The 27,469-nt window shown below is 35.6% G+C and overlaps 1 protein-coding gene across 1 annotated transcript in view; it reads left to right on the top strand.

Moving 5' to 3' along the window:
* Positions 1 to 27,469, top strand: part of LOC127847286 (inversin-like) — a 358,521-nt gene that overhangs the window by 240,254 nt on the left and 90,798 nt on the right. The window contains 1 exon segment of the mRNA XM_052379100.1: positions 17,299 to 17,367. Within this exon segment, the coding sequence (XP_052235060.1) occupies positions 17,299 to 17,367 (69 nt within the window).

A 27,469-nucleotide genomic window follows, 5' to 3' on the forward strand; every position in this document is an offset into this window, starting at 1 on the left:
ATTGAATATTGCACCTTTTAAATTAATCACCATTGTTTTCTTCAACATAAAACCTGATGCATATAAACTTGAAGGTTATGTGTTGATTCTCTCATTTCTTGTGTCAGCTTTTAAGCAAAATGTTTAGCCTATCATATCGGTTCGTAAATAAAATCATTTTCATTTGTTGCAAGGTTGAATAGTGTATTTTTTATATTTGAGTTGTTGTTTCTATTCTTTTTCAGACACAAATCGAACGAAACTCAAGATCCGCAGCTCGTTTGAAAATATTTCAAAGGCCGCATATTTTGTTTCGACTCGAAACAGGCTAGGGATGGAAATATGTTGAAGACGTTTGTTGAGTTATACACTGAATGATAGAAGTTGGCAATCGAAATAGAAACCATGAAGGTTTGGGAAAGGTTTAAAAACCTGGCTGTACTAGTCAAGTAAACAAGACATTTATCGACTTCAGGTTGACAAAAATTTAGTGAAACCGTGATAAGTTGAAATTAATGGTGAACATATTAAGATAGTGAGTGGTTTTGCGTGGGATTTCATACAGTTAAAATAATCTGATTTAACGCTAGTGAAGTGCGTTATAAATTTAAACACGTCTTTCTTGGATAATGAAAAATATATACAGCATATTTAAAAAAAAATACAAAGAACGTTGGATTCACTAGTGTTTAAATTAGCTCTGGTTCAAACCCCGATAGTTGTAAGCGGAAATCGTGTTGTATGTCAACAAAAGTCGGACAATCGTCAAAGTCGATGAGTAATCATGAGCAATAAGTCTAAAAATAACAACAATAAGAACATTAACATGTCCGAAAACTCGGTAAAAACGAACGGAAGTGGTGACTCCATCGTCAGCAACGATTACAGGTGGGTGGCGGAGTTCTTAGCGGGGCCCGGCGGCTACCTGGAAAAACGGAAGTGGTCAGCGACTGGTTCCCGAACCGCCAGGCCGCCACGGACGACGCATGGTCGCGTGCCAACAACGAGGTGTCGGACTATCCGTTCTCGCGCGGCCGGATTCTCAAACTGATCGTCGAGGACAAAAACGGAAGTGTTGTAGAGCTCAGCAACGCTAGGAATGTAAACTCGCGGCGGTGACAGCGACGCGCAGTAAGGCAAAACATTCATGGTTTTTATCTGAATCCCATCATATTAAAGCGGCGAATTCCTACACAAGGATTGTGCCCTCCCGTTGACAGGGTCGCGTGGGAGTGCGAGACATTGTTGCGTTTTTATTATGCCATGAATGCGGCGTAACATTTGTACGAATGCAAAACAAACCATTTACTTTGTGTCGGAAGGCTGGATGCTGCACAAGAAGCAGAATATGTATCTCGTGTGCATATCTATCAGTGACAAGTGTCGTCCCAGATTAGCCTGTGAAGTCCGCACATGCTTACAATGAACGACATACACTGGACACTACATTTTCGTTTAGAAGAGACTTCCATAAGACAAAAAGACATAAAAACGGAAAGTGTCGTATCTGAATTACTTGCACACGTAGATTACATGTACAAGGATTATATCCGCCATGAACATACATTTATCAAAGGACGTATTCATACTCGTGTTTTTTTTTCCAATATATCGTATACATTGATAACGAATGTTTCACGACATGACAGTAAACTTTGTATTGTGTGTATTTTGCATTATTTAAATATCATATACTTGACTCTTAGACGGATTTAAAATGTGCATTTGTATTCAACTTAATAAACAATGATTGCTCTAATAATTTAATACTCTTCCCCGAATTACAGTAACATAATATTATGTCATGGACTATTTACGTTATATTGCGTATATTAAATATGCCAAAAGATTTTGAAGCATACTATCATAAAATTAAATATTTAAATAATTTGCACTTCCTTGAAGAAGAGGTATCGTCGGCTGTAAAATGACAGGCTGAAAAGTCCGCCTGTTTCCATTAATTATGAATATTGTATGTACTTGAACTTGTCAGTAAAACTGTTTGATACCTGGTTTATTTAGTGACTTAACAAAACATGGCAAAACAAACATTGATTGGGAAGCGATACAGATATCGATTTAGAGACTTATGTGCAAATGGTGTACATGTACGTCAGGATTGTGTTCAATATCGTTCCCAACCAGAATCGCACTGCTCTGACATTAAAGGGACTTTTCACGTTTTGGTAAATTGACAAAATTTACAAATAATGTTTTAGATTCGCAAATTGTTGTTGTAGTTGAGATATTTGTGAGGAAACAGTAATACTGCACATTTACAATGCTCTAAAAATATCCATTATATGCATCTTTTGACGATTTAAAAACTTGAAAATTATAAAGCACTGCAACGCGAAACGTTTGAATAATTTGGAGAGTTCTGTTGTTGTCGATATATTTTGTGACAATACGAGGATTGCCTATAAAAAGTATAAACCACAACGAAAATTTGCGAGACTGAGACTTTTTTATTTTCTCAATTTACCAAAACGTGAAAAGGCCCCATTAATTCGTTTTGATGTTCTATTCTACTACACCGTTCAAGGGCGAAACATCTTTAGATCAATGAATGTCGAGGTTTGGCCTAAAACCATCGTATCAGAAATAAAAATCATTGAAAAGATAGCACACGTTCACACTCAACTCTCGAATGCGCATTCCAAGAACGGGAAATAGCAACAAGAGCACAGGTACTTGAAAAAAAATCAAGTACCTGTGAACTAGAATGGCCAACTTATAATTTATTTATTTATCGGTGTTTTTCTAGACTAACATAAAAAGTCCAGATGCAAATCGAGTGTATACACGTTGTCGGACGGTAAATATCAACGTAACAGATCTTTCTAACCGTTTCAATAAAACATCCACACAGACTCGGTCGTAAATCGTCCAATTCATTACAACAAGCATCAATGAAAACGTTCTAATGAAAACACCATTAAGTGTCGTGTAGACGCGTGGGAATCAATCTTCATCAATATTTAATGTTCCAATTGGACACTTATGGTACGAACCAGGAGCACCGTCTGAGTGCCGTAGCTAAGATCACACAGGCTGTAGATTGAACAGTAAAAGGTTCAAACACATAATTTTAAGCAGTACAACAACAAATCACATTCACCTTCTTGTTCATACAATGGGAGGACCCGGAATTAGGTTCTTATTTTCCTAAATGTGCTCAGCATTGTTGGCGTGCATTCTACATTGCGTACTCAATATACTAGCAAAATCATTCGAAATTCTTTTCATAAAACAAGCCAAAATTAGTTCAATTTCCTCTTAAATACCCGCATTTTATCACAACACAGTATTATAACGATTTCATGTATTTTAAACATATACTAGTTTAGATAAAGTTCATTTTAACCCCGTGATCATTAAAAATCATCATGGCAGTTTTTAAATTCAGTGTTTTGCTTTAAGGTTTGAGACTGCATGAGACTTTGAAAGTTTGCGGGAAACCCTTATCAACTGGAGAGAAGCCGGTAAAAAGATGGCCGTAAAATAGTGTCCGTTGGTTCGCGTCTAGCTCTTTCTTACATACTACATGACCTATGTTTTAAAACTATTTGGCTTGGAATGCATTTTAAGAAAAGGCATGGTTATGAGGGTCTCTACGCGCAAAAAAAATGTATTTAATTTGTGTTTTAGTTATTGCTTATACATTGTATTTGTTAAGGAAATCTTTTAGTATAGTGTGACCTAAACAGTTATAATGGCAATCTTGATACATCTTCATGATACATCGGGTTATTCCATAAGGTTGATTCATGCACCCAAAGTTCTCTCTTCCCCTTGACGTTGAAAGCTCAACAGTCAAAGCTGATGATAATGTTCAGGAAAGATTTTTATTTTATTTAAATGGATCAGATAAAAGTCCAATCTTATCTTATGGAAGAAAGAACACTTGATTTTTATAATTTTACAGTTTCTTCGTAGTTCTTGATTTCAAATACCTTGTTAAAGTTAATGATGTTGTCACCGCATTGTTCATAATTCGTTATTTACAGTCTGAGTCAGGATTTGACTTTCCAATCTTGCTGTGTGGAAATTGAAAAACAATTATCGACACAATCGTGATAAAATGTTCTAAACCGAATGATATGGTTTTTGGTTTTATTTCAGAATACATTAGGCTTGAAGCCAATGAGTACACATACATATAACACACAACGTAGTCAACAGTGGTCAATGACATACAGGCATATGCATATATGTTTTTGCAATAAAAATTTAGAATTAACAATACCGGGTAAAAGGAATTTGCTACTCTAAAGACATGATACATATGGCGGTCACTACACACGACTATTAATATACATGAAGGTTGCTACTGAAATATTTTTTGTAATTCTACGTGGCCCATCAAAATCTTCCAATTTAACATAGCTACCGTCATAAATACCATCGGATCTGAACATAACTAGTTGTTGACAGTACAAAATGCGTGCAACCACAGCATTTACTAGTTACCGCGTAAATAACTACCCAGACACACAAACAGCACTAGGCCCGCTGTCGTAAAATTCTACATGGAAAAATCGAAAAAAATTCAATTAAACATCCTTATAATGGTCGTAAAACATCATCTTAATTACTACATCCATACTATCGTTACAATAGAATACGTCATTAACTGGCACGTGGCAATAAGGATTTCCTTCACAATCAATGTTTAATCTTACAAAGTGGTGAGCATTGGTGATACACACGAGCGCAGAAAATTTGATTGTCGGATTAAAAGAACACACATGTTCTAAGCAAATGTAATGTATTTTTTCGTATATAATTCATGTACAATAGATGTATGTCAATCGTATTCATCCAACCGTTCACCGCCATGATATAACTGAAAACGGCGAAAACCTCAACTTAACAAACATAATTCAAACAGTCTAGAAAAAAAACATGTTTAACTTGTTAATCAATTCAACAATGTTTATAGCAAAAGCATGTAATATACGTGTATATTCCAATCATACTTAAGTATTTGAAAAAATATCAACTAACCCAATGTACATCATTATCAAAAAAGGATTTTGATTCTTTAAATCCCTCAGATGTACCAATTAAAAACTTTAATTTCACATTTGAAACAACAATGCCCTGAGACGTATTACGGCAGATGTCAAATGATCGCTTGTTGACGTTGGGACGTATAAGAAGAACAAAAATGTCGTTTGTTGATATTTGATCATGACAGAGGTAAATTTTTCGTGAGGTGGTCTTTGGTCAGCACCAACAAAAATCCACTCGGTCATTTGGTGACCTTGACCTAACAAGCACGCGTCGAGTTATGACGTCATATCCACATAAAATGCTTGTCATGATGATATATCTCTTACGCTCATTACAAAAAGATGAAATTTAGTTGATTTTTTTTGTTTGTTTAATTTTATCATGCCTCAAAAAGTTGCAGTTCTTATACTTCGGTAAGGTTACGACCATTTAGTAATTAAACTGGAATAACATTGAAGCGTATTCTCGTTTACCTACTTTAATCGCAGTTTAATTTGATTTATGATATTACAAGGTTAAATTGAATTTACACATAAATGTTGTATGAATAAATCTGTTAGGTAAGGGTGTCCTTAAACCGGTTTAAACCCCCCTTGCTTAGTTTCATAAGGCGGTAATCCCAGTCTAATTAATTGGTGTTTGTATCTATCCTGTGTTATGTCCTGTGTCTACGTGCTGATCAAAATGATAAACTGCTGATGCAACTGACGTTTCAATTTACTTATTGATTGTCCCTATTGGTTTTCCAATCCTTTACATCGTTTCACATATGCCTGAATGGACAGGAATTATAAAATGCAGAAACGCACTTATGTTCGTTGAGAACGCCTGTATTCCGACGAATTGATTTTCACAAGATTACATTAAATACGCTTGTAAAACTTCCGTTAACTCGCGTTCTTACAAAGGAACCCTAGTCCGCGCACGCCTCTAAACTGGACATGACTTCCAATTGAACTAATTAACTTTTTCCATGTTTGTTTTCATGCATTGAAACGATACATTTCTTTTATAATTTCTAGTGGTGTCAAACAAGTTATATAATTATATTTGTTGTAAATTCACGAAGAACACGTTGCTCCCATTGTAAATCCATACACGTTGGAGAAAAAATTTAAAGTACAGTAACAAGCGAGCAATTTAATTTACAGAAGAATATGAATTGTGCATCTAAATATGTAATATACCTCATTACATGTAAACAGTGTAAGAAGCAGTACGTTGGACAAACCATGCAACCGGTGTCAAAAAGAATGAACAGTCATCGATTCGACATAAGAAACTTTACTAACCCTGAATTTTCAACTTTGGTCACATCACATTTTAATGAAGATCACCACAGCGCAAATGACTTTTCCTTTATGCCAATTGATGTTGTTAGTAACAACATAAATCGTCTGTGTAAAGAAACTTTCTATATACATAGACTTAAAACATTACACCCTAATGGTATGAATAACAAAGTTCTTTTTAACATAAAATACTAGCTCTTCAATTTAATTAAGCCTACTTTTGTTTTTTCCTATTAGTATTTTTATATATAATTTTATAGGAAATTGTGTATTCTTGAAACCGAAAGTTTAGCTTAATTTAATTAACGTTCATTTTATTGACGTACATTTTCCCGCATTTTAATGTACGTTAAGTCAAGACGTAACATCCCTTTCTGTTATTATTTGTATTATCCTGATGAAGGAGTAAGCCGAAACGTTGATAAAAAAGGAAAGAAAAATAGGTGTTTTTGTTGGATTTATCATACTATATTATACAAGGTATAAAATACTCTTTGTGTGTATACTCGGCGGAATAGCCGAGAGGGCTAATGCGTTTTTACTTCAGACTAACTCCAGGACTCCGGGGGTCACTGGTTCGAGCCCTGGTATCGGCTACTTTTTTTCCTTGTTTAACTTTTATTCTTGATTTTTTACTGGAGCTTTTAAGATCCAATGTTTACATTTATCAATATAAAGCATTTAATGACAAACTTCAAAATATGCAAAAATCTGTGACAAGGCCCCTTAAAACGTTTGTTTTCACAGAACTTTTCACGTGTCCCCCCTCGTTAAACAATTATGAACGTTCGTATTCTGCCATTTTATACTTAGCAAATCTGCCTTCAATTTCATCGCAGAAATGTCATGTGTTATATCAGCATTAAATATCACCGTGTACTACAATTTAAAATTCAAATTTGAACGCATTTCAATAAATGAGAACACTTACATTTTTAATTATTAATGATAGTTTGCATTTTTATTAACAAGTTTTCAAATTTAAACTAGATGCGCAATTGAATGCATATTAAAAAAGATTCTATTAAAAGTTGCCTTTGTAATGCGTTTTGTGACGTCAATTCTATTAAATGCGATCGTTTAGTTTTAATAACTCAAATATGGAAATGCGTTTCAATGAAGATTTACATCCTTTTTGCGATGGAAGATGTTTTGATAAGCTTTACATAAATGTTTGCAATTTTTAATACAATGCTTTTCATGTCAAAACATTTTGTTCTGTGTACTCTTTTGTTATTGGCAATTTAAACATCGGTAGATCCATCATATCTTCAATAATTCTTTTTTAAACCACTACAATTGCTACTCTGTACGTATATATGTACATCGGTCTAATATTAAAAATTTCTTCATTTGTACATGGTTATCTCTTCAACTTATGTGGAAAAGTAGCGAGTCCAATCAAATAGAAATGAATCGCGCCGAGGAAAACGGGGTTTCATGCATGTGCGTAAAGTGCCGTCCCGGATTAGCCTGTGCATTTCGCACAGGCTATTCTGGGACGACACTTTCCGCTTTTATGATTTTTTTCGTCTAAAGGAGGTCTCTTTTCCCCAGAGCACACATGAATTGTGATTTCACATACATAATGTTAAAGTGCTCGTATGTCATACATCTAGGCGTATACATTTTCTCTATTGTGATCTCACATCCGGTATAGTATTTGCAAAACTATCGAACATGCAGACATGATTTACATATTATCATTAGATTCAAACAGAGTTTAGCCAAGTATTTTTATTGACATGTTGACTTTTAAAGTTACCGATTCTGCGAACGTGAACTCGTGTTCAAATACCTTTCTGTTCGAGATATTACATGATTCTTGCATTATACTAATGACAAAACGGTCATAGCTCACAACGGATCGCTTCTATCGTCTTTGTCCTAAAGTCCCATTAAATTGCACCGATTGTTATTCGCGATAATGAGCGTTCTATTTCATATTCTGATAATCAATTTCCAAATGGACCATCATCACATATGTCTTTATCAGCCATGCCGTCTTGTTCGCACCAGTTTCCTTTCGACCCACTTAATGTTTTAAAAGCGTCCTCTTTTTCGTGCGTTCATCTGAGCGTAAAAACTGATTGCTTTTTGATGAGCGTTAACATGAATGGATCTTTTAGAAGTGAATGGAACTTTAAGAGGTGTTTGATTTGTTTTTCATTTTGATCGAGTTATTGTCATGAAATACGCTTTAAGTGTCTCATAGTCGGGTAAAATTCTTTGAATATAAGCGCACTGTTTGGTATGCGTTGGTAGAAATGTCGACAGTGTATGCTAGTTTCCCATATATTGATGACGGTGATTTCAGCTGTGATGTACACTGGATCAGTGTACACTTCTAATCAAATTGAGCAACGTAATGATACAACAAATTCTGCTCGATATGTTAATAACAGATTATTTGAGTGACCTTGTCGTAAAAACGTAAGACAAGCACATCTTTGAGCTGGCGACATTAGTATCGCAAATACAAGATCGCCATGATCGTATTGCACCAAATCACCATATCATTGATTTGCATTGAAGTTTAAAGAATAAAACAACTGATACAAGTCTCCGACAGAAACACAGACGCATTGGCGATATAAAATGCCATCGGCTTGTTTACAGTGCTATTCATCGGAGAGCTACACTTTGCAAAGAATAAGAGCTAAGTAAACAGTAAAAAGAAAATATATAGGAAATCAATAATATAATGTTTTGTTACTGAAAGTTCACCACAATCGTTCACATTTAATTTTTTTGTAATCGAAATAGTAAAATGTTTCCTGTATTGTTGCTTGGGAGAGGCTACTGTGACACATGCAGTGAATTGGATTGTAACCATCAGGAGCAAAAAAAATATTGATGAAAAAGATCAATTAAATTGCTCTCATGTCACACTAATAATATGATAACGTCAGCGACTCACGGATAATTGTTTTTTTATGAAACGTATTGTTTATTGGTGGTGGTTTTAATAAGGAAATAAATAGATATTTCATCGTTTAGCTTGGAGTCTTCAAGAGAATAACACTTTTTCAACTGCTCGCGTTTTTACATCCATTATTTTTTTGGTACAGATAAATCTGACTTTGTTTTTACCTTTAAAATTTATCAAAAATGCATATAAAGAGCGATAGTTTGAACGGTTGATGTACCTTTAGCAAACAGACGATTTCCATTATCGTATATGTTTTTGTGTTTCTAGATCTTTGAATTACCGTTGCATTGATGTGCAATGAAGTATAAAGAATACAATAACAAATGCAAGTTTCCGACAAAATCACAGATCCATTGACCATACACTCAAACTGTATGTAATGCTATTAATTTGAGCGGTGTGTCGCGACAGGAACAATAGCTTGATAAATAGAAATTCTGGAAATCAATATCAAGCACTGATACTGAAACTTACCTACTCGGTTCCACATTGAATTAATTCGCTGATTGAAATATTGACAATGTCGTCTGCATTGTTTTCCGGGCAAGCTTATGTGACCAGTCGATATTAACTGTACCCGATTTGTATTCCCGCCAAAAATCCGATCTCTTAAAACGCGCTACCGATAACAGTAAAAGGTATTGTTTATCTTAAACAAACTTCTCTTTAAAAAAAACGTGCTTTTTAGTATGAGTTTCGATAATATAGAGGCCATTTAACAGAAAATTGACATAAATGGGACCATAATTAATTTTTAAAAAAATAGCCGACAACGACTGATTTAGAGTTACAATTACCGGGTACATTTTAGTATATTTACCGTACCCGGGGTACAAATAAGTATACTTAAGAGTACCCGGGGTACATGTAAGTAGTACTCGAGCTTACAATGACCAATCGAGCCCCTATACGAATAACAATTTGTATTCCGAAACACACTTCTGATTGTTTTATGTTAGCAAATTCTAGCGTCAAATATACAGTCGGGATTGTTAAGATATAAACGGAATATGTCTTCTTTTCCCAATTTTAACATGTATTTCACACCCATGCACATCACAGTTTTTTAGACGCCGATGATAAAAGTAAAACCGTGATCGCACCTAGCTGTAGGCTCCCGCACCTGAATTAGTGATATTTTCGTGTTGTTTATGCTTTTCTCAGTTTGTAGCCACGACGAACCCATAATTGATTTTATTTTAAAAATTGCACCATATATGTCTACATGTCGAATTTTATATTGAAACATTAGGCTGCGACCATTTTGATTTGTCGGCATTTTGTTTCATTTCAGACTCCATGCATTTCTCAGATCATAATCTCTGCGATTTATTACTCTAACTTGTTAGTTTCTTACCACGCGCGCTACTGAAAATAGCCATAGGGATTGTGTTTTATGGCCCAAACAAGCACACAGTGGCTTCGATCCATGTTTTTGATCCCTAAATGTTAGATAAGCACGTGCACTATTAAATATTATGTTGGTCAGTACAAACGTTCTACCGAAAACCGCAGACGGCCTCTTTGTTTTATTGCCCAATCAAGCCCTGAACACCCAATATCCTGTGAAGACACACAAACTTTGGATAAGCACGTGCCGTCTGTCAAAACAATGATTTTTTATAGATCAGTAAACATATCGAAGTAGCTCACACAGTGAATTCCCGTATACCGGTATTATCTCGGAAACGAGACTTGCTTAAAACATTTAATATAACGATATTTATTGTCAAAATTATTTCTAAAATCAAATGCGAACCGTCCTACATACACCATACACAGACGACACAAAGTATAAATAATTTGACAATTTAAATACAAACAAATGTTAAAATAGAGAAACAACTTGTACATGTTATGATATCTATATATACAGTTGTTATTTGGTCGTTGCAAAAGAATATGAATTGTACACGATGATTTCTTTTTGTGCAATCAGTATACAGTGCAATACAAATGTATGCTATTGAATGAAATTGTCCAATAATGAACGAACTAAAAGAGTGTAACGATAACGTTACAGCGTGTTTGATTTTTATTTTATTCAAAGGAATAGTCAATGGCGAGATACCCCGGTACTTAAGTTGAAATTCACATTGAAACTGGTAATCGATATTTCATCAAATCTTTAAACATAGACATTTGCCGAAATTCGTTTGATACTTTAGAAACAATGTAATTTCATTCCTGTTAAATCCATGTCAAAATTGTTTATTTAGAGCGTGCTTAACCACACAAAGCCGATAGTTCCATACACATCCGTAAATGACATACACTTCGCGCGTTGTTTACCTTGTGTCGAGAGGTAACATCCGAAAAGCGAGAGTACTCGATTGCAATAGACATGAGGTCAACAAAACTTCAAAAATTCGATTCACTGAACAAATTTAGAAAAACCGAAAGATTAATTTTACTTTTTTATAACTTTTATTTACCATTTAACAAGTTTATGTTTTAACGGTCGATCTTCTTTTGGGCAACATTGACATGAAAAAGTGCTCAAGAACGGAAAAAAACTACATCGTTCGCAGTTTGTTCCAATACAATTTTGGCACATATATATATTACTATTAAAAGTTTTGATAACATTATCATCAAATCGAGACAGGGTATACCCACTGAACATGTGGATATCGGCATGTCTCATATTTTCGCGATGTGCGCGCACAGATTGTTCCATGCAGCAATTTCTGGGAATCGTGAAAAAGTAAACGAATTTTCTTTAAAATATATAAAATACTTGAGATTATGTTATTACACTAGCGCAGTGGTCTGCAATTTATGCGCAAGTTTAATGAAGAACACCGAAAAAAATGCACGATAAAGGCATAAATTTGGACTATTTCAGTTGAAGTAAGATTTTTAATGCAATTTAACTTTTTTTTCTTATTTTAGTCGTGTCTATATTTATTTTTAAGCGTAGTAATGTTATTAAAACAAAATACTGGTTTGATAGACATTTGATTTACCCCTGTGTGTCTGTCTGTCTGTCTGTCCGAAAATTCGATTTACTGAACACATTTAGAGAAACCGAAAGATTAATTTTACTTTTTTATAACTTGTATTTACCATTTAACAAGTTTCTGTTTTAACGGTCGATCTTCTTTTGAGCAACATTGACATGAAAAAGTGCTCAAGAACTGAAAAAACCCACAACGTTCGCAATTTGTTCCAATACAATTTCGGCATATATATTACTATTCAAAGATTTAATAAAATTATCATCAAATCGGGACAGGGTATACCCACTGAACATGTGGATATCGGCATGTCTCATATTTTCGCGATGTGCACGCACAGATTGTTCCATGCAACAATTTCTGGGAATCGTGAAAAAGTAAACGAATTTTCTTTAAAATAAATCAAATACTTGAAATTATGTGTTTACCCTAGCGCAGTTGTCTGCAATTTATGCGCAATTTTAATGAAGAGTACCGAAAAAATGCACGGAAAAGGCATAGATTTGGACTATTTCAGTTGAAGTAAGATTTTTAATGCAATTAAACTGTTATTTTTTTTCTTATTTTAGTCGTGTCTATAATTATTTTCAAGCGTAGTAATGTTATTAAAACAAAATACTGGTTTGATAGACATTTGATTTACCCCTGTGTGTCTGTCTGTCTGTGTGTCTGTCACACTTGATGACTGATCTCAAGTCCTTGTTTTACACGCACTTTTATTATGCAAAATGCTGATTAGATAGCATGAAATTGCATCATTTGAAGGTAGGTACCATTTAAAAAAAAAATCAACGACGGAAGGGGACATCCCTCCCGCACCCTCCCCAGTTGAGCCCCCCTCGGAAAAAATTCTGGATACGCCTCTGGAGAAAGGTTGTGTTTATGAATTTGATCACTGTTTCGTCAATATTTACCAGAATTTAATGTTAAAATGGATATCGGCCGAATTAGGAATTATCATTGTTTTGACAGATGACATCCGATGGTATTTGTATGAAATATGCAGAGAAGCTGAAGAAATGTTAATACAATCGCACATAAGTAAATATATCAGCGTGTTATCTGTATCTGTTTCTAATTTTCGTTAATTTTAAAATTATTCAACATTTGCTATAGTATACAATAAATATTTGTAAATATTATACCTCACATACATTCGTTTCTTCTTTGCGTATATAAACTTCACAGGTCCGTTATTTTGAATAGTGCCCTGTAAAGATGCGCGCGCATAGTCAGCGGGCGCTATTTTGAATATTGACCTGTAAAGATGCGCGCACGTTTAAGTATATTGACCGTACCAGGGGTACATGTAAGTATACTTATGAGTACCCGGGGTACATGTAAGTAGGTCGAGCCTTATTGAGGAATTCAATTTGAACAATTCAAAGACAAATTCTTGTCTGTACGCCTCCGCCAAGGGAGTGCAAGCACCGCTCTGCCTTTATGGCCCCTCTCGCCGTCACCGACTGTCGTCTTCATCCCCGAGACGGGTTCCCCAGCGCGTTGCGCGCAGTAGGTACCGCCGCCCCGGGGTCCCTCTTCAAAGCCACCCCCTCGATGTTCATGGATTCCCTCCCCGCAGAAGGAACCCCGAGTCCGTCCCGTATTGCCTTGTCTTGCTGTCCCGCCATACCCGTCCCTCAACAGACGGGACCTCTGGACCGGTACGGGCAGGCGAACTCTCGACGATAAACAGCGGATTGGTCAGATCCGCTGCATCCTGGAGAAGACAGCAGTCTCAGCAGTGAAGAAGACGTTCTGCTCGAGGGTGACGGACTTAGCTGGATTTGCTGAGCCATCCGCAGAAGATCAAGCCGCGAGATATCAATCTTCTGCAGGCGGCTCCTGGCCTCGGTCGCGACGAGCTCGCTCCAGCTGCTGACCGAGGCAAGTTTTATAACGAAGAGATTTCTAATTTATGTAGTTAGGATAAACGCACGATTCGTTTGGCAGGTCACAAGCGTGTTTCTTGTATTTTAATTACATCTTGAAAAATACAAAAATGTCATGCTATATTTATGATCAATGTATTGAAACATGTTGTCTGTAATAAAAGCAGATATTTCTCCATAAAATCTCAATATGTGAAATTCTTTACAATAAAAATGAATTTTGTATATAGAAGCGAATTTTTCCGAGTCCTACTTTTGCAGGGAGACAACTCGCGCACAACAATAATGCCGCACATATTCTTAATTGTAACGATTCGTTTGACAGGTCACGAGTTTGTGTTTTTTATTATTAATATCATCTTAAAATATACAAAAATTAAATGCCATATTTGGGATCAATGTTTTGCAACATGTTTTCTGTGATATAAGCAGTTACCTTTATATAAGATGTATTTCAATATGTAAAATTCATTACAATAAAAATGAATTATGTATAAAGAGGCGAATTTGTCCGTGTCCAACTTTCGCAGGGAGACAACTCTCGCACTTAATAGTGTCATTCCTGATTAGCCTTTGAAGTCGATCCGTCATATTGTATGTTTGAATGGGGATATTGTTTTAATTGTGTGTTTATGCACTTCACGTGCATACATTTGTTGGGATTACATTCAGGGCCAGTGGGAGCAAGGTAGATGACATTTAAAAAAGTGTTTCCACTTAATAAAATGAGTTTAGATGGAGTTGTTGTGATATATTTGTGTTTGTGATTTTTTTTCAACTGACCGCTTACTTGCAATTGTATTTGGGGCCAGTTTAATTAAAGTCACTGTTACTCAAAGATATATACACATGTAAATGTTTCCGCTCGATAGCTTTAGTCTTGATGGGCGTAATTGGCTGTAATCGTCTGCCTAAGTTCCTTATATGCAGGCCTTTAGCAATGTTCATTCACGTCAATTAATTGGTAACGGTTGTAAAATGTAATGTATTGGCATTTTAACATTTCTTGTTATACACATCATAAGACGACGTCATCGACGTGTAGTCAACGTGTGTACCGCAATTCCCCTGCGGTGGCCTTTTGGTGTCTGTTGCGGTTGTGCGACCAACGCAAGATAGTCGCACGTTGATATTTTGCGTTTTCGGCGCTCAAAGTCCGAGTAAAGAAATGTGCGATGTGTGCCTCGCTACGGTGTCCTTACCAAGAGTGTTAGACGCGAGACAGACGCGACCACTGTTAATGTTGAAAATGTGCGTCATAACTGAGATATAGCCCTAAAAGTTATATCATAAAAACAACGAAGGGCAATAACTCTTATAAAGAGGGTGATGGGTTATGTTTCTTGTGCATGGCATTTCTCATCATTGATATTAATACACACATGAAGATTCATGTTGATACCAAATATAATTTCTGAGATAGAGCCCTGGAAAGTTTGTGATATATGGACAGACGGACTGACGGACGGACCATGCCAAATGTATATCCCTCTGCCTTTGCGTGGGATAAAATGAATATTTTCTCTATTTCTTTTTCTTTCCGCTATTATTGTTTATTTCCTGCGAATTCCGTTCATTGTCCAATAGCATTCCTCAAAAGCAATCTCGGGTATTTCAATCGACCAATCAAAGCGTACCTCTTACAGCGGCCTTGGTTACCTCTTCAATATGGCGGATTGAAAAGTTGCCAAAACAATTCCCAGATAAGAATTGATAGAAAACAATGTTTACGCCATTGTTTCATTTAAAACAATAGTGCTTATATTTGTGGCTTATAATTCACTATTATTTACTCCGTCTAAAGAAAGCCAGAAGTGGTTTCTTTGACGTATCCATCTAGATTCAACTCGTATTCTGTGTAAAGAAAATGGTGAGTGTTTTTTTGTTAAAGTTAAATATACACAAAATTGGTTTAGATTTTTTAGAACCTGACAATCCGCAGAGAGAGGCCCATCTTGTAGTTAAAATTTTACTTGTCTTTCGAATTAACTCACTGTTTATGATATTGTATAACAACATGTCGGCAAATCCTGCATTTTAATGAGACTTGGTGCATTCAAAGCAGTGATAAAATAAATTCATACATGCCAGACGTCCCGATTTTGACAGGACAGTCCTGCTTTGGGGTGTTTGTCCCAGCATCCCGATATGACTGAATTTGTCCAGACATTTGTAAAACACTACATACATTCTATAAGTTCACAAGACAAATTACAATTTGCTATACAATCTCCATCTGGGTTAAAATTAATCCCTTTATTGCCCACTGTTAACAAACCATATCTACTAGTCGATTGCACAAGTGTTGTTTTTGACACCTTATCAGCAAAGTATTGATGTTATCAGGCATTCACACATGGTGTTTTTATGATAGGGGTCGCTTATTGCTAGCGATAGTACATCATAGTGAATTAAAAGCAGGCTGCTTTTGTATTTAATTGCTAAGATCAAGTCCAAAGGTACTATTACACAGTATTCTGAATATTATACCACTTGAGGCTAAAATACAAGTCAAAACACCAATTTTGTATGTAAAACAAATTGCTTGCTGACCGATACACATTGGTGTTTCACATAAATTTACTTTCGTTTTCTACTGATTTTTAGAAAATTGTATGTACATATTGCATCAATCTAAATTTAGACTTAATTGATGATTGGTTGAATAAAAACAGTGCTCGATGTGGGCACATCGCATTTCACGATTTACATTTGCCTCTGTCCCGAATGGATGTTAAATAGGGGCATGCCCCAGATTTCACGTTATGGAGTCATCCGCATAGTGCACATGTGTGTTTACTTCCGGAAAATAGAGAACCTTTTTTGTTCACAAATTTTGTTAACACATTATTTGTCATTATTGGGCAGAAAGTATGAGATTGTGTAAGACATATACTGATTTCTGACTACAGTAAAGGTGGCATAATTTATGGTTTTAGGTGTCCTGCTTTTTGGTCAAATATCCCGACTTTTTTAAATGGAATGTCCCAATTTGGACCTGAAAAATTCTGGTATGATGCATTGCCAAATTTATTTTTTAACATTGTGAAGTTATGTTAGACAGCCAGACTGAAAATCAGACAATCACATGGACTGTAAAATGACACTATTCTCAAATTAGTGCTTGGCATCAGTCATTTTGAAGAGTCTGGATTTATGATAAATGAATGTAACCTGAAATGGCGCGTCATGGTTTTAAATGTCAATGTTCTTTCTTCTTTTAGAGCAGTACCAGGGACTCCCCAGGTGTTAGTTCACCAGCTATGGAATCAACAGTGTCTGATGATACACCGGTAATAAACTAATAAACATTTGTTGACTTGATATTTAAAATTCTTTATTACTTGGATAATTTAATAATTCAGCTTAACTCACCGGAAATTTACTGGAAGTACTTTTTACTTTATATTTTTTAAATTTATTTTATACTTTGATTAATTAATATTTCAGCTTAACTCACTGGAATTTTTCAATTTTGCAACTTATAATCCTAGTAGGCTCTTGACTTTAATGAATAAGAATAGTAATTAAAAATTAAAGATGTCCGTCGTGAAAAATACATATGATAGAACACTGAGCAAAATAATGATCTAGATGTTTATAGCGGGGAAATGCAGCCCTTTTCTGTAACTCTTGCTGTAGATACATGAAATTTGTGCGAATACGCTATTGGGAATGGCACTTGTTCAGGTTCCAACTAAAAGGAAAATTTATCCAAAGAAATGGACTTAAGATTTTTGTAAAATTACAGACATAAGACCTATGCACAGTCATTTCCTCTAATGTCCTCCTTTATAAAGAAACAATAATAATTAGACTAAGTATTTTTTTCATTCAAGCAATCATTCCTGTCAAAGATTTATATAAAATGTATTTTAAATACATTTATATTGCGTGGTTAAGCAGTAAGCTATTCAATAAAGCATTCATTAGGAATAGAAGGTTGTGCACTGATAAAAAAAGGAGATTTTTTCCCTGCTTTCTTAGCAGCACCGTGCTCAGTTTAGTGTCAATCTGGGAAAATGTGGGTAACTGCACATGCGCAAAGTGTCCTCCCAGATTATTACGTGCATACCGCACATGCTAATCAGGGACAGAACTATCCGCTTTTTTGTATTTGTTTAAAGGAAATCTTTTCTTAACAAAAATCCAGTCTCAGCAGAAATTGTTGCCTTGATTAGTCTGTGCGGACTGATCAGGCTATTTGGGTCTATACTTTACCCACATGCTTTAAGCTAGGTTTTCTCATAGCTTGGCTCATATATTTGTTAACAATATTTAAGAATGATGTGTATAAAGGCTGCTCTGCTTTATGAAATTATTCAAATGTAAAGTCTGTATACTTTAGACACATGCTTAAGTCCATATTTCTCATTTTGGGACTATTCTATTAATTATCCCTCGTCATAGGCGGAGGGATTTTGTTTTTGCGTTGTCCGTCGTTCCTTCGGTCTTAATCAGTCCGTCTGGCACATTTGTGTCTGGAGCCATATCTTAGAAGTGCTTTGGCGGATTTCAATGAAACTTAGTATGAGTATATATATGGATAAGAGGATGATGCAGGCCTAATGGCGTTCTACACCATGTGTTAATAACAGAGTTATGGCCCTTTGTATCTTGGAAAAATGCATTTTTGTGTCTGGAGCTATATCTTGGAAGTGCTTTGGCGGATTTCATTGAAACTTGGTATGAGTATATATATGGATAAGAGGATGATGCACGCCAAATGGCATTGTACACCATTGGATAATAAAGGAGTTATGGCCCTTTGTATCTTGAAATAATGCTTTTTTGAGTGTCAAATATAACACTTTTGTGTCCAGAAGCATATTGGCGGGGGATATCAATTCAACGAATTTGCTTGTTGTTTAGGTTGCCAGCCCAAGGGAGGGGCCTTTCGACCAGTCCCAGTCACAGAAGCTTGAGGGCGTCACACAGATACATGCGGCTGCTGTGAACGGGGACAAGGCCTGGCTTGCAAGAGTCATAACGGGTAAGTTATTAAAATGTTTGTTTGAAAGCCGTTACCACTAGACCATGAGGATGGTCAAAAATGAGACAATCTGGCCTTGTTTCGGGAAATACTGGGATAATTGCATGTGCTTAAAGTGTTGTCCCAGTTTAACTTTTGCAGTCTGCTCAGGCTTGTCAGAGACAACACTTAACTGGATTTTTAATTAGAAGTGATTAACCTTAAGATGAAGATTGTTACACAAATGGACAGTTTTTTTCTGTAATTGCAAACTGCACAGGCCAATCTTTAACAACACTTTACGCACATGCATTGAGCCTTGTTAATGATTCCCCAGCACAAGGTTTAATTGTATGCTGTAGGTTGACTTTTTATGTGCCGTGCTTAACGGCAGGAATAGGCAGTACAGGTTTTTAGCAATCCATACATGTCAGTCAAAATTTACTAGTGCTTATTGTAAGGTATGACACTATATAAATACGAACACTTTATGTAATGAAGTTTTGGTTGTGTATAATTTAAGCGCTTTTTCGATACAAAGTGATGTACTTTACCAAGTATTAGGTTCAACCATGTAATGCACAACCACTTTTGTAATGCCAAAATGGAGGAAATAAGTTTTCTAATAAAGTAAACTGGTACCGGGTAAATCAGATTTCAAATTGACAACCATTTGATTATTGCGAAATCAATTGATCATGTCACTGAAAAATTGATCAGTATTGCTGAAGGGATAACTGTTATTATAATCAAAATATTAAAACTTCGTGTAATACACGGTAAAGTACAGTATGTCTGTTAGAGTCACTACTTGAAGAAAAACTCAAATATTGTACAAGCATGCATAGGCTATTTATAATGCATTTATGAAGCTTTTCTTTTCACCCACCATCATAAGTGCCTCGAAATTAACATGTATGGTATAAATATAGCTTTATTTCAGTATTGTAGGGATAAGGCTGTCGCAAGTAAAGACATAGTATTATCTCATCAAAAGGCAAAAAATTCAAATTTACCAAAAAAAGTAGCATCAGTTTCGTTCCAAAAGCACATAATCAGCAAGTGACCAAATACATGAGCACTGAAACTAAACATTTCAGCAAAAAGGCATGTTCAATAATATTTAGATGTGTTTTTGCAATTAAATACCTAGCAATTATAAGACCATTTATTTTCCATGCTGAAGATTGCGCAACGCCATATTTCTATGTCAGTTTGTTCGTGGTTATGTTTCTGTAATGGCGATGTAATACTACTTTTCTGAATCGGGCAAAAACATTTTGCTGATTTCTGGTGTGTTTCATTTAGCCAACATTGGAACTGGCCTACTGGACGCCGGGGACCAGTTCGGCCGCACACCCCTGATGTTTTGTGTGCTGGCTGACCGACTGGAGTGTGCTGAACTACTGCTGAAGGCTGGGGCGCAGACCAACATGAAGGACAAAGGGGGAAGGACCGCCCTTCACTGGGCAGCACACAAGGTTTGACTCTGAACTCTATTTGCCCTTTACCTATATTTTCCCCTGACCTGTATTTGCCCCTGAGCTTTATTTGCCACTGAGCTATATTTGACCATGAGCTATGTTTGACCCTGAGCTATAATTGACCCTGAGCCATATTTTAGCCATATTAGAAACTGAGCTATATTTGACCCTGAGCCATATTTTACCCTGAGCCATATTTGATTTTGAGCTATACTGCTGAGGACTGGGCGCAGACTAAAATAAAGAATAAGGGGGGAAGGACAGCTCTGTCCTGGTCAGCACACAGTTTGGCTCACTGTTATCTAATATGACTTTTGGGGACAGATAAACTTGTTTTTAATCTCAGTTCAAAAACAACAAAAAAGGATTGCGTGTTGTGGTTTTCTTATATGTTTGTGTTAAATTTATCCAAAGGTCAACCCATGAATTTATAAAAAAATTATGTCCCACAAATAGTTATGATTTGAAAGTATTTGACCCCTGAGCAATATTTTACCCTGATCCATATTTGGCCCTGAGCTTTATTTGAACCTGTGCAATATTTGACCCTGAGCCATATTTAACTCTGAGATATATTTTACCCCGAGCAATATTTGACCATGAGCCATATTTGATCTTGAGCTTTCCTTTTCACCCTGAGCCATATTTGACCATGAGCCATTTTTGATTCTTAACCACCTTCTGATTCTGAGACACAAGTCACCAAAGTTTATGACTTTGTTGCTACAAAAGCTGTCATATTTGACCTTGAGCCATATTTGACCCTGGGTGTATTTGACCCTGAGCTATATTTGACCCCGAGTCGTATTTGACTGAGCCATATTTGACAATGAGTCATATTAGTTGTAACAGGGTAATGGTTGTTTAATAAAGCTGCTTTTTGTTACAGGGTAATGTTCGCCTGATTAAGCTGCTGCTATCGAAGGGTGCTGACTGCCATATGAAGGATAACGAAGGCCAGACCGCTGTACACCTGTGTACAAGACACAAGTCACCCAAGTGCATGACTCTGTTGCTACGGCAGCTGTCGCCGGGGGAGATTGATGATCAGGATAGAAACAAGGTACGGCTTTAGATTGTCTAAGTTAACAATAATGTAAAATTTCAGTTTAAATTTTACAAGGAAACATGATTTCTTATCCTTTGTTTGTTGACAAGTAGTTTAGGGTAATTTGTTTTCCATGATAACTTTGTTTTTTTCAACACTCTTTCTCACATGGTTAATTAATATTGATAAAAACTGTTATGCAGATTAATTGATACCAATACCAAAATGTATAATGCTAAACACAATGTGTACAATGTTCAATGATTTATTTAAAAATAATTATAATTCTAAAATAGGGTTTCAATTGAAGCAAGATTCTAATTTGTGCAAGCATTTTGTAGTTTACCCACTTAAGCCTCCTGCTACTTACTTTAGTTACTTTTTTTGCATCATTTATGTGCAAATGCTATTGGAAAGCTACATCAATAAGATATTATATTATGATACAAATTGTGTAAAATTGCATAGTATTTCACTAGCATGTATACTAAAATACATTTGTAGAGAATTTACTAGTATGCTAAACGATAACTATTTTTACTCTTTACCTGTTTAATGCTTTTTCCAAATACAGGTTGTATCAATTGTTGAAATAAAAAATCCTGTATTACGCTACTTGCTGTTTCCAATACCGTATTACCATACTAGCCGGACTACTTCGACCCAATCAATGACATCACATTACGCGCACTGAAAATAGAAATATTTAATACATGTATTACGAAATATATTACGTAGTACATCGTGTGACGTCATTTCTGCGACGAAACACAATGGCTTGATCTAAACTCTCTGGAATTTAAGGACATGTCGGACGTGGTCTTTTAAACAGTAAACTATTTGTCAAAAACTTAGAACGAATTCTAAACGTATTTTCGAGTGTGTGTTTATCATGCATAAATGTATATTTCGATAGGAATACAATAAAATAGTGTGGTTTAAACTAAGTTTCGATAAAGACATGGAAGATAGAAGTGGAATTGCATATAGTTTCAACGTTTTTGTTATAAACATCGGATTAATGATGGCATGAGGTCAGCGTATCGGAAACCTGTGCTTTCCCGGTTCGAATGTTAACACGTTAATTTACATAAACTGTATTCATATGCGTCTTAAATAAACTATGGCATACCGTTTAACCATTAGTCATTGTTTTGTAAGTTTTGTTAAAGTTAAAAATACAATTGTTAACTGTTTTCGTTAGTTGTTGTATATAATAAAAGGAATATTACGCTAGTCAATTGTTCCAAAAGTTTGTATCACTCTCGTGGCTTGTGCTATTTCGCATCACACGCGAGGCTCCGCCTCTCATGTGATACGTCATCACACAAGCCACTCGAGTGATACAAACTCTTGGAACAATTAACTAGCATAATATTCGATATATATCAAACATTTGACCCACGGAATCTTATTCTGACCCCTGCGATTTTCATGCACCGAGTCATTTGACTCCAAGTATTCAACATTTATTGAAAATAAATATAATTGTACATCTTATCTGTGACTCTGATGAATTTTGTATGCTTCAATATTAGATGAAAAAGAAGGCCTCTGTTCCATTTGAGCCTCACTCTGATAAAACGGGGCTTAATGCATGTGCGTTGAGTGTTGCACCAGTTCACACAGGCTAATAATCAGGGATAACACTTTTTGCTTTCATGGATTTTTATGCCCCGGGATCGAAAGATCGGTTGTATATTGTTTTTGGCCTGTCTGTCATTGTATGTGTCCGTGTGTCCCAAAACTTTAACCAACACTTTAACCTTCTTCATAACTTTTGCAATATTGAACCTAGCAACTTGATATTTGGCATGCATGTGTATCTCATGGAGCTGCACATTTTTAGTGGTGGAAGGTCAAGGTCATCCTTTAAGGTCAATGTTCAAAAAAATTAAATCAAAGCGGCGCATTAGGGGGCATTGTATGTCTGACAAACAAATCTCTTGCTTTATTTGAAGGAAGTATGTTATTAAAAAAAATTCAGTGTAAGCTGAAAATGCCATCCATGATAAGTCTGTGTAACACTACTCCCATGCATTAAGCACTATTTTCCCAGAACAAGGCTGATTTTGATTGAAATATATAACTTATGTGGTATTGAAAATATGCCATATGGATAATATGACCTTGTGCATAACAGTTCCCTTTGGACAAAATAGCACCCTGCCCTTTTCATTTCCTAGCTGGAGCACTGGACATAACATCTTCTATCTGGCTCTAGCGTAGATTGTACCTTTCAATATACAATTAAAAAGAATGGCTCAGTTGCATTTTGTTTGTATTTTTTCAGAGGACAGCATTACACTGGGCTGCATCCTATGGGAATTTAGAACACGTGAAAATGCTGATCAAGCAGGTTTGTGAGAAACACTAGTCTACCTATGTCAACACGTTTTTTAACGCTTTCCCGCTTAAAAGCAAAGTGAAATTTGATTTGTTCAACCAGCATAAGCAGAGGTGTGATTTTTCCGCGGATCCGCGGATTTCCCCGGATCGGGTTGTCCCGGATGTCACTTCTGAGATTTGCGTAAATTCGTTTTAAAAAATGTGGGGGAGAGGGGCTACCACCGATTCCGCGGACGTATTTCATAAGCGGCCAGAAATATCCGCGGCCCGCGAAATCTCTCCGCATTTTACACTGGTAGATTCTGCCTAAGCATTTTTAAAACGAGCCATATAATTGGCTGTCTTTTCCCAATCTTCCAATTAAAATCGTGTTCTTAAAATGCGCTCTGTGATTTGTTTGCAAATGGCGCCGTTGTGAAGAGAAAATTAAGATTATTGAAATAACAAATAGCAATCGAATAAACGACTGACATCACCTAGTCTGATAGGAATAAAATGAAATGTGTTTGTCAAAAAAAAGACTACGTTTTAGATACAAGCAACACATATTTTGTTAAGAAATGTGCCCACTAAATTTTTGTCACGGAAACCGGTGTTTGCAAATTGGAGTGTAGTCTACTCGCGAAGTAAAACAATTTAGAGATTATCGTTCGAACATGGAAATAGACAAACATGATTTGATTTTTATATGTCAGCGGGTCTGTGTATAATCAGATTCATATGCATATTCTGCTTTATTATGTTTGTCACGCTGTTCAGTTAACAGAAATAGCTTTGAACTGAGTGAAGATGTGAAATGCAAGATATTCAAAGGTAAACAAATTAAATATATTAATTTAACTCAGTTAATACATCATTAACACCAGAAGAACACTCAAGTGTGTTTGTTTATATTGAGTCTATTAACTGTCATTCAATACATTGAAAAACTGCTGCTATTGATCACAATAAATACTTACTTAACTGTTTACTTTGCATCCTCAGTATGTTAAATGTGAAGTTTAAAAGGTTTTTATAAAGAAATATTGTTATGAAGTTCAAAAAGTTGTTTATTTTAATGTCTGTTTTTATGTTTGTCATTGCGTTATGCTCGCCATTCGTGTAGTCAAAATAAGTCAACAGAGATTTCCTCCCCTCTGACTTTGCCTCAATCACACCCCTGATAAGAACAGCCTGCGAGTAACTGGCAGTCTGTTCAGTTATAATGTTGTGTGATGCTCATAAGTATCTAAGAGCTGGAAATGAAAGCTTTGAAATGTAAATCTTGTCAGAAAGATCTTAAAGTAAATTGAACAGCACTCTGTGAAAAGGGGGTTTAATGCATGTGCGTAAAATGTTGTCCCAGATTAGCTTGTGCAGTCAGCAATCTGTGACAACACTTTATGCACATGCATTAAACCCCTTTTTAACAGAGCACGGCCCATTTATATATTCTAAGGGACTACAAACGCGTCAAAGTGCGTATCTGAATAGTAAAGGGTTTATAATTGTGTAGCCTATAGGATTGGTTTAATCTTGTACGGTTGATAATGTGAGAATATTAGGTAACGTTAATTAAAAGAGGGTAGAATTTATACTTCTTTTTGGCTTATCAGAAAATATAGTAACTGAACATGAAAGATAAACAATAAACCCGAACAATGGTTTGTTGTATACGCAGTCATGTTCAGGGCACGTCCAATTTTAAATGAAAATTTTGATGAAAATACTTGGTTAAGCAATTTCATTCAAAGTACATGTACATGATGTTTAGGATATTTAGGATTTTGAACAGAGGGCAGGCTAATGTTTTTTGATAATCAATGTATGAATTATGTTCCTTCAATGTATGAATTATGTTTTTTCAACAATACTGTAGGAGTGTTATCCATTTGTAATAAAAGATCTGTAAAACACTCTTGATAATGTTGCAGAACTTAAGTTCTAACCATTTTTCCAATATGTATGTGTGGTCAAAAAATGTATACATTTGTAACAATTTTAATATTTTATACTCTGATAAAAGCTCAGCGTTTTCTCTTTTTCATCTCAGGACTCGAACATAGGCATCCCCGACATTGAGGGAAAAACGCCACTCCATTGGGCAGCAAGTAGTAGAGATGCGGAGGCTGTCAACTGCGTCAGGCTCATTTTGGTAACTGTTATTTATTTCGTAACATTGGCTCATTTTGGTAACTGTGGCACATTTTGGTAGCTGTGGCTCATTTTGGTAACTGTTTCTAATTTTTGGTTACTGTGGCTCATTTATAGGTAATTGTGGGTTATTTTGGTAAATGTGGCTAATTTTTGGTTACTGTTGCTTGTTTTGGTAACTGTGGCTCATTTTGGTAACTGGGTTATTTTGTTAACTGTTGCTCATTTTTGGTAACTGTGGCTCATTTTTTGTTACTGTAGCTCATTTTGGTATATGTGGCTCATTTTAGAACTGTGGGTTATTTTGGTAACTCTGGCTCATTTTTGTTAAAGTGGCTCATTTTGGTATCTGTGCCTGATTTTGGAGCTGTGGCTCATTTTGGTAACTGTGGCTTATTTTTGGTGACAGTAGCTCATTTTGGAAATTGATGCTAATTTTTATGCCGCCCTTCAAAGAAGAGGGGTTACATTGCTGTGCTGGATGTCTGTCGGTCTGTCTGTCATCAGTCTGTCTGTCGTTGGTCTTGTCTATCGGTAGACCAGTTGGTTTCCAGTCAATAACTTGTCAACGAATTGAACTATTGGCTTGATACTTAAGGTAGCGGACCGGTAATGATTTCCTGCGATTTCTTATAAGATAGAACAGCCTTTTTACCTGTGTACTTATGGATATTCAATTTGTTGTGGCCGAGTGGTTAAGGTGATAGACTAGAAATCTTTTGAAATCTTCCCGCGCAGGTTCGAATCCTTCCGACATCGCATACGTTTTGCGACGCGTTTTATTTCTTTTATAACATAATTTGATTTAAAATAGCATATAAGCTATGTTTATAGTTAAATATGTTGCAATTTTTATGCACATTTTTCAATTTTTAAAATTAAAACAACATTATGGCTAAATTGGGTGATTTACTGCTGAAAATACGAATCATGCATGTTGCATGTTTATTTTTATTTCAAAACGTAAATGGTAAATCTGTCTATTTCTTGGTATTTTGCTGTATATAGTGTATCTATAAAAACTAAGTTCAGAATATTACTTAAATGGTACTATTTTGAATTTTATGACACTTTGTTTTTAACCAACCCAATTTCTACTTGGCTGAAACCACTTACATTTCACGGCGCTCTTCCATAGATAACAAGTTATAAAAAATAAATATCTGTAAAAGAATACTTATTTCATCGTGATTAAACTTTAAACACCTTTACTGCATCTGTACACACCAACTGCATGCCCATGTTTGGAAATATGGATGAATAATGGAACTTCATATACCCCAGGGGTGCAAATAAACTGGAAAAAGCCGAACGTGGGGGTGGTTTTGAAAAAATCAGTATATGTTTTTAAAAAGCATGGAAAGCCTACCTAAAAATGTGCATGTAGTTCAGTGAAACGATGCTGATTA

This window comes from Dreissena polymorpha, chromosome 10, assembly GCF_020536995.1.
Source record: "Dreissena polymorpha isolate Duluth1 chromosome 10, UMN_Dpol_1.0, whole genome shotgun sequence".
In the NCBI taxonomy this organism is placed as follows: domain Eukaryota; kingdom Metazoa; phylum Mollusca; class Bivalvia; order Myida; family Dreissenidae; genus Dreissena; species Dreissena polymorpha.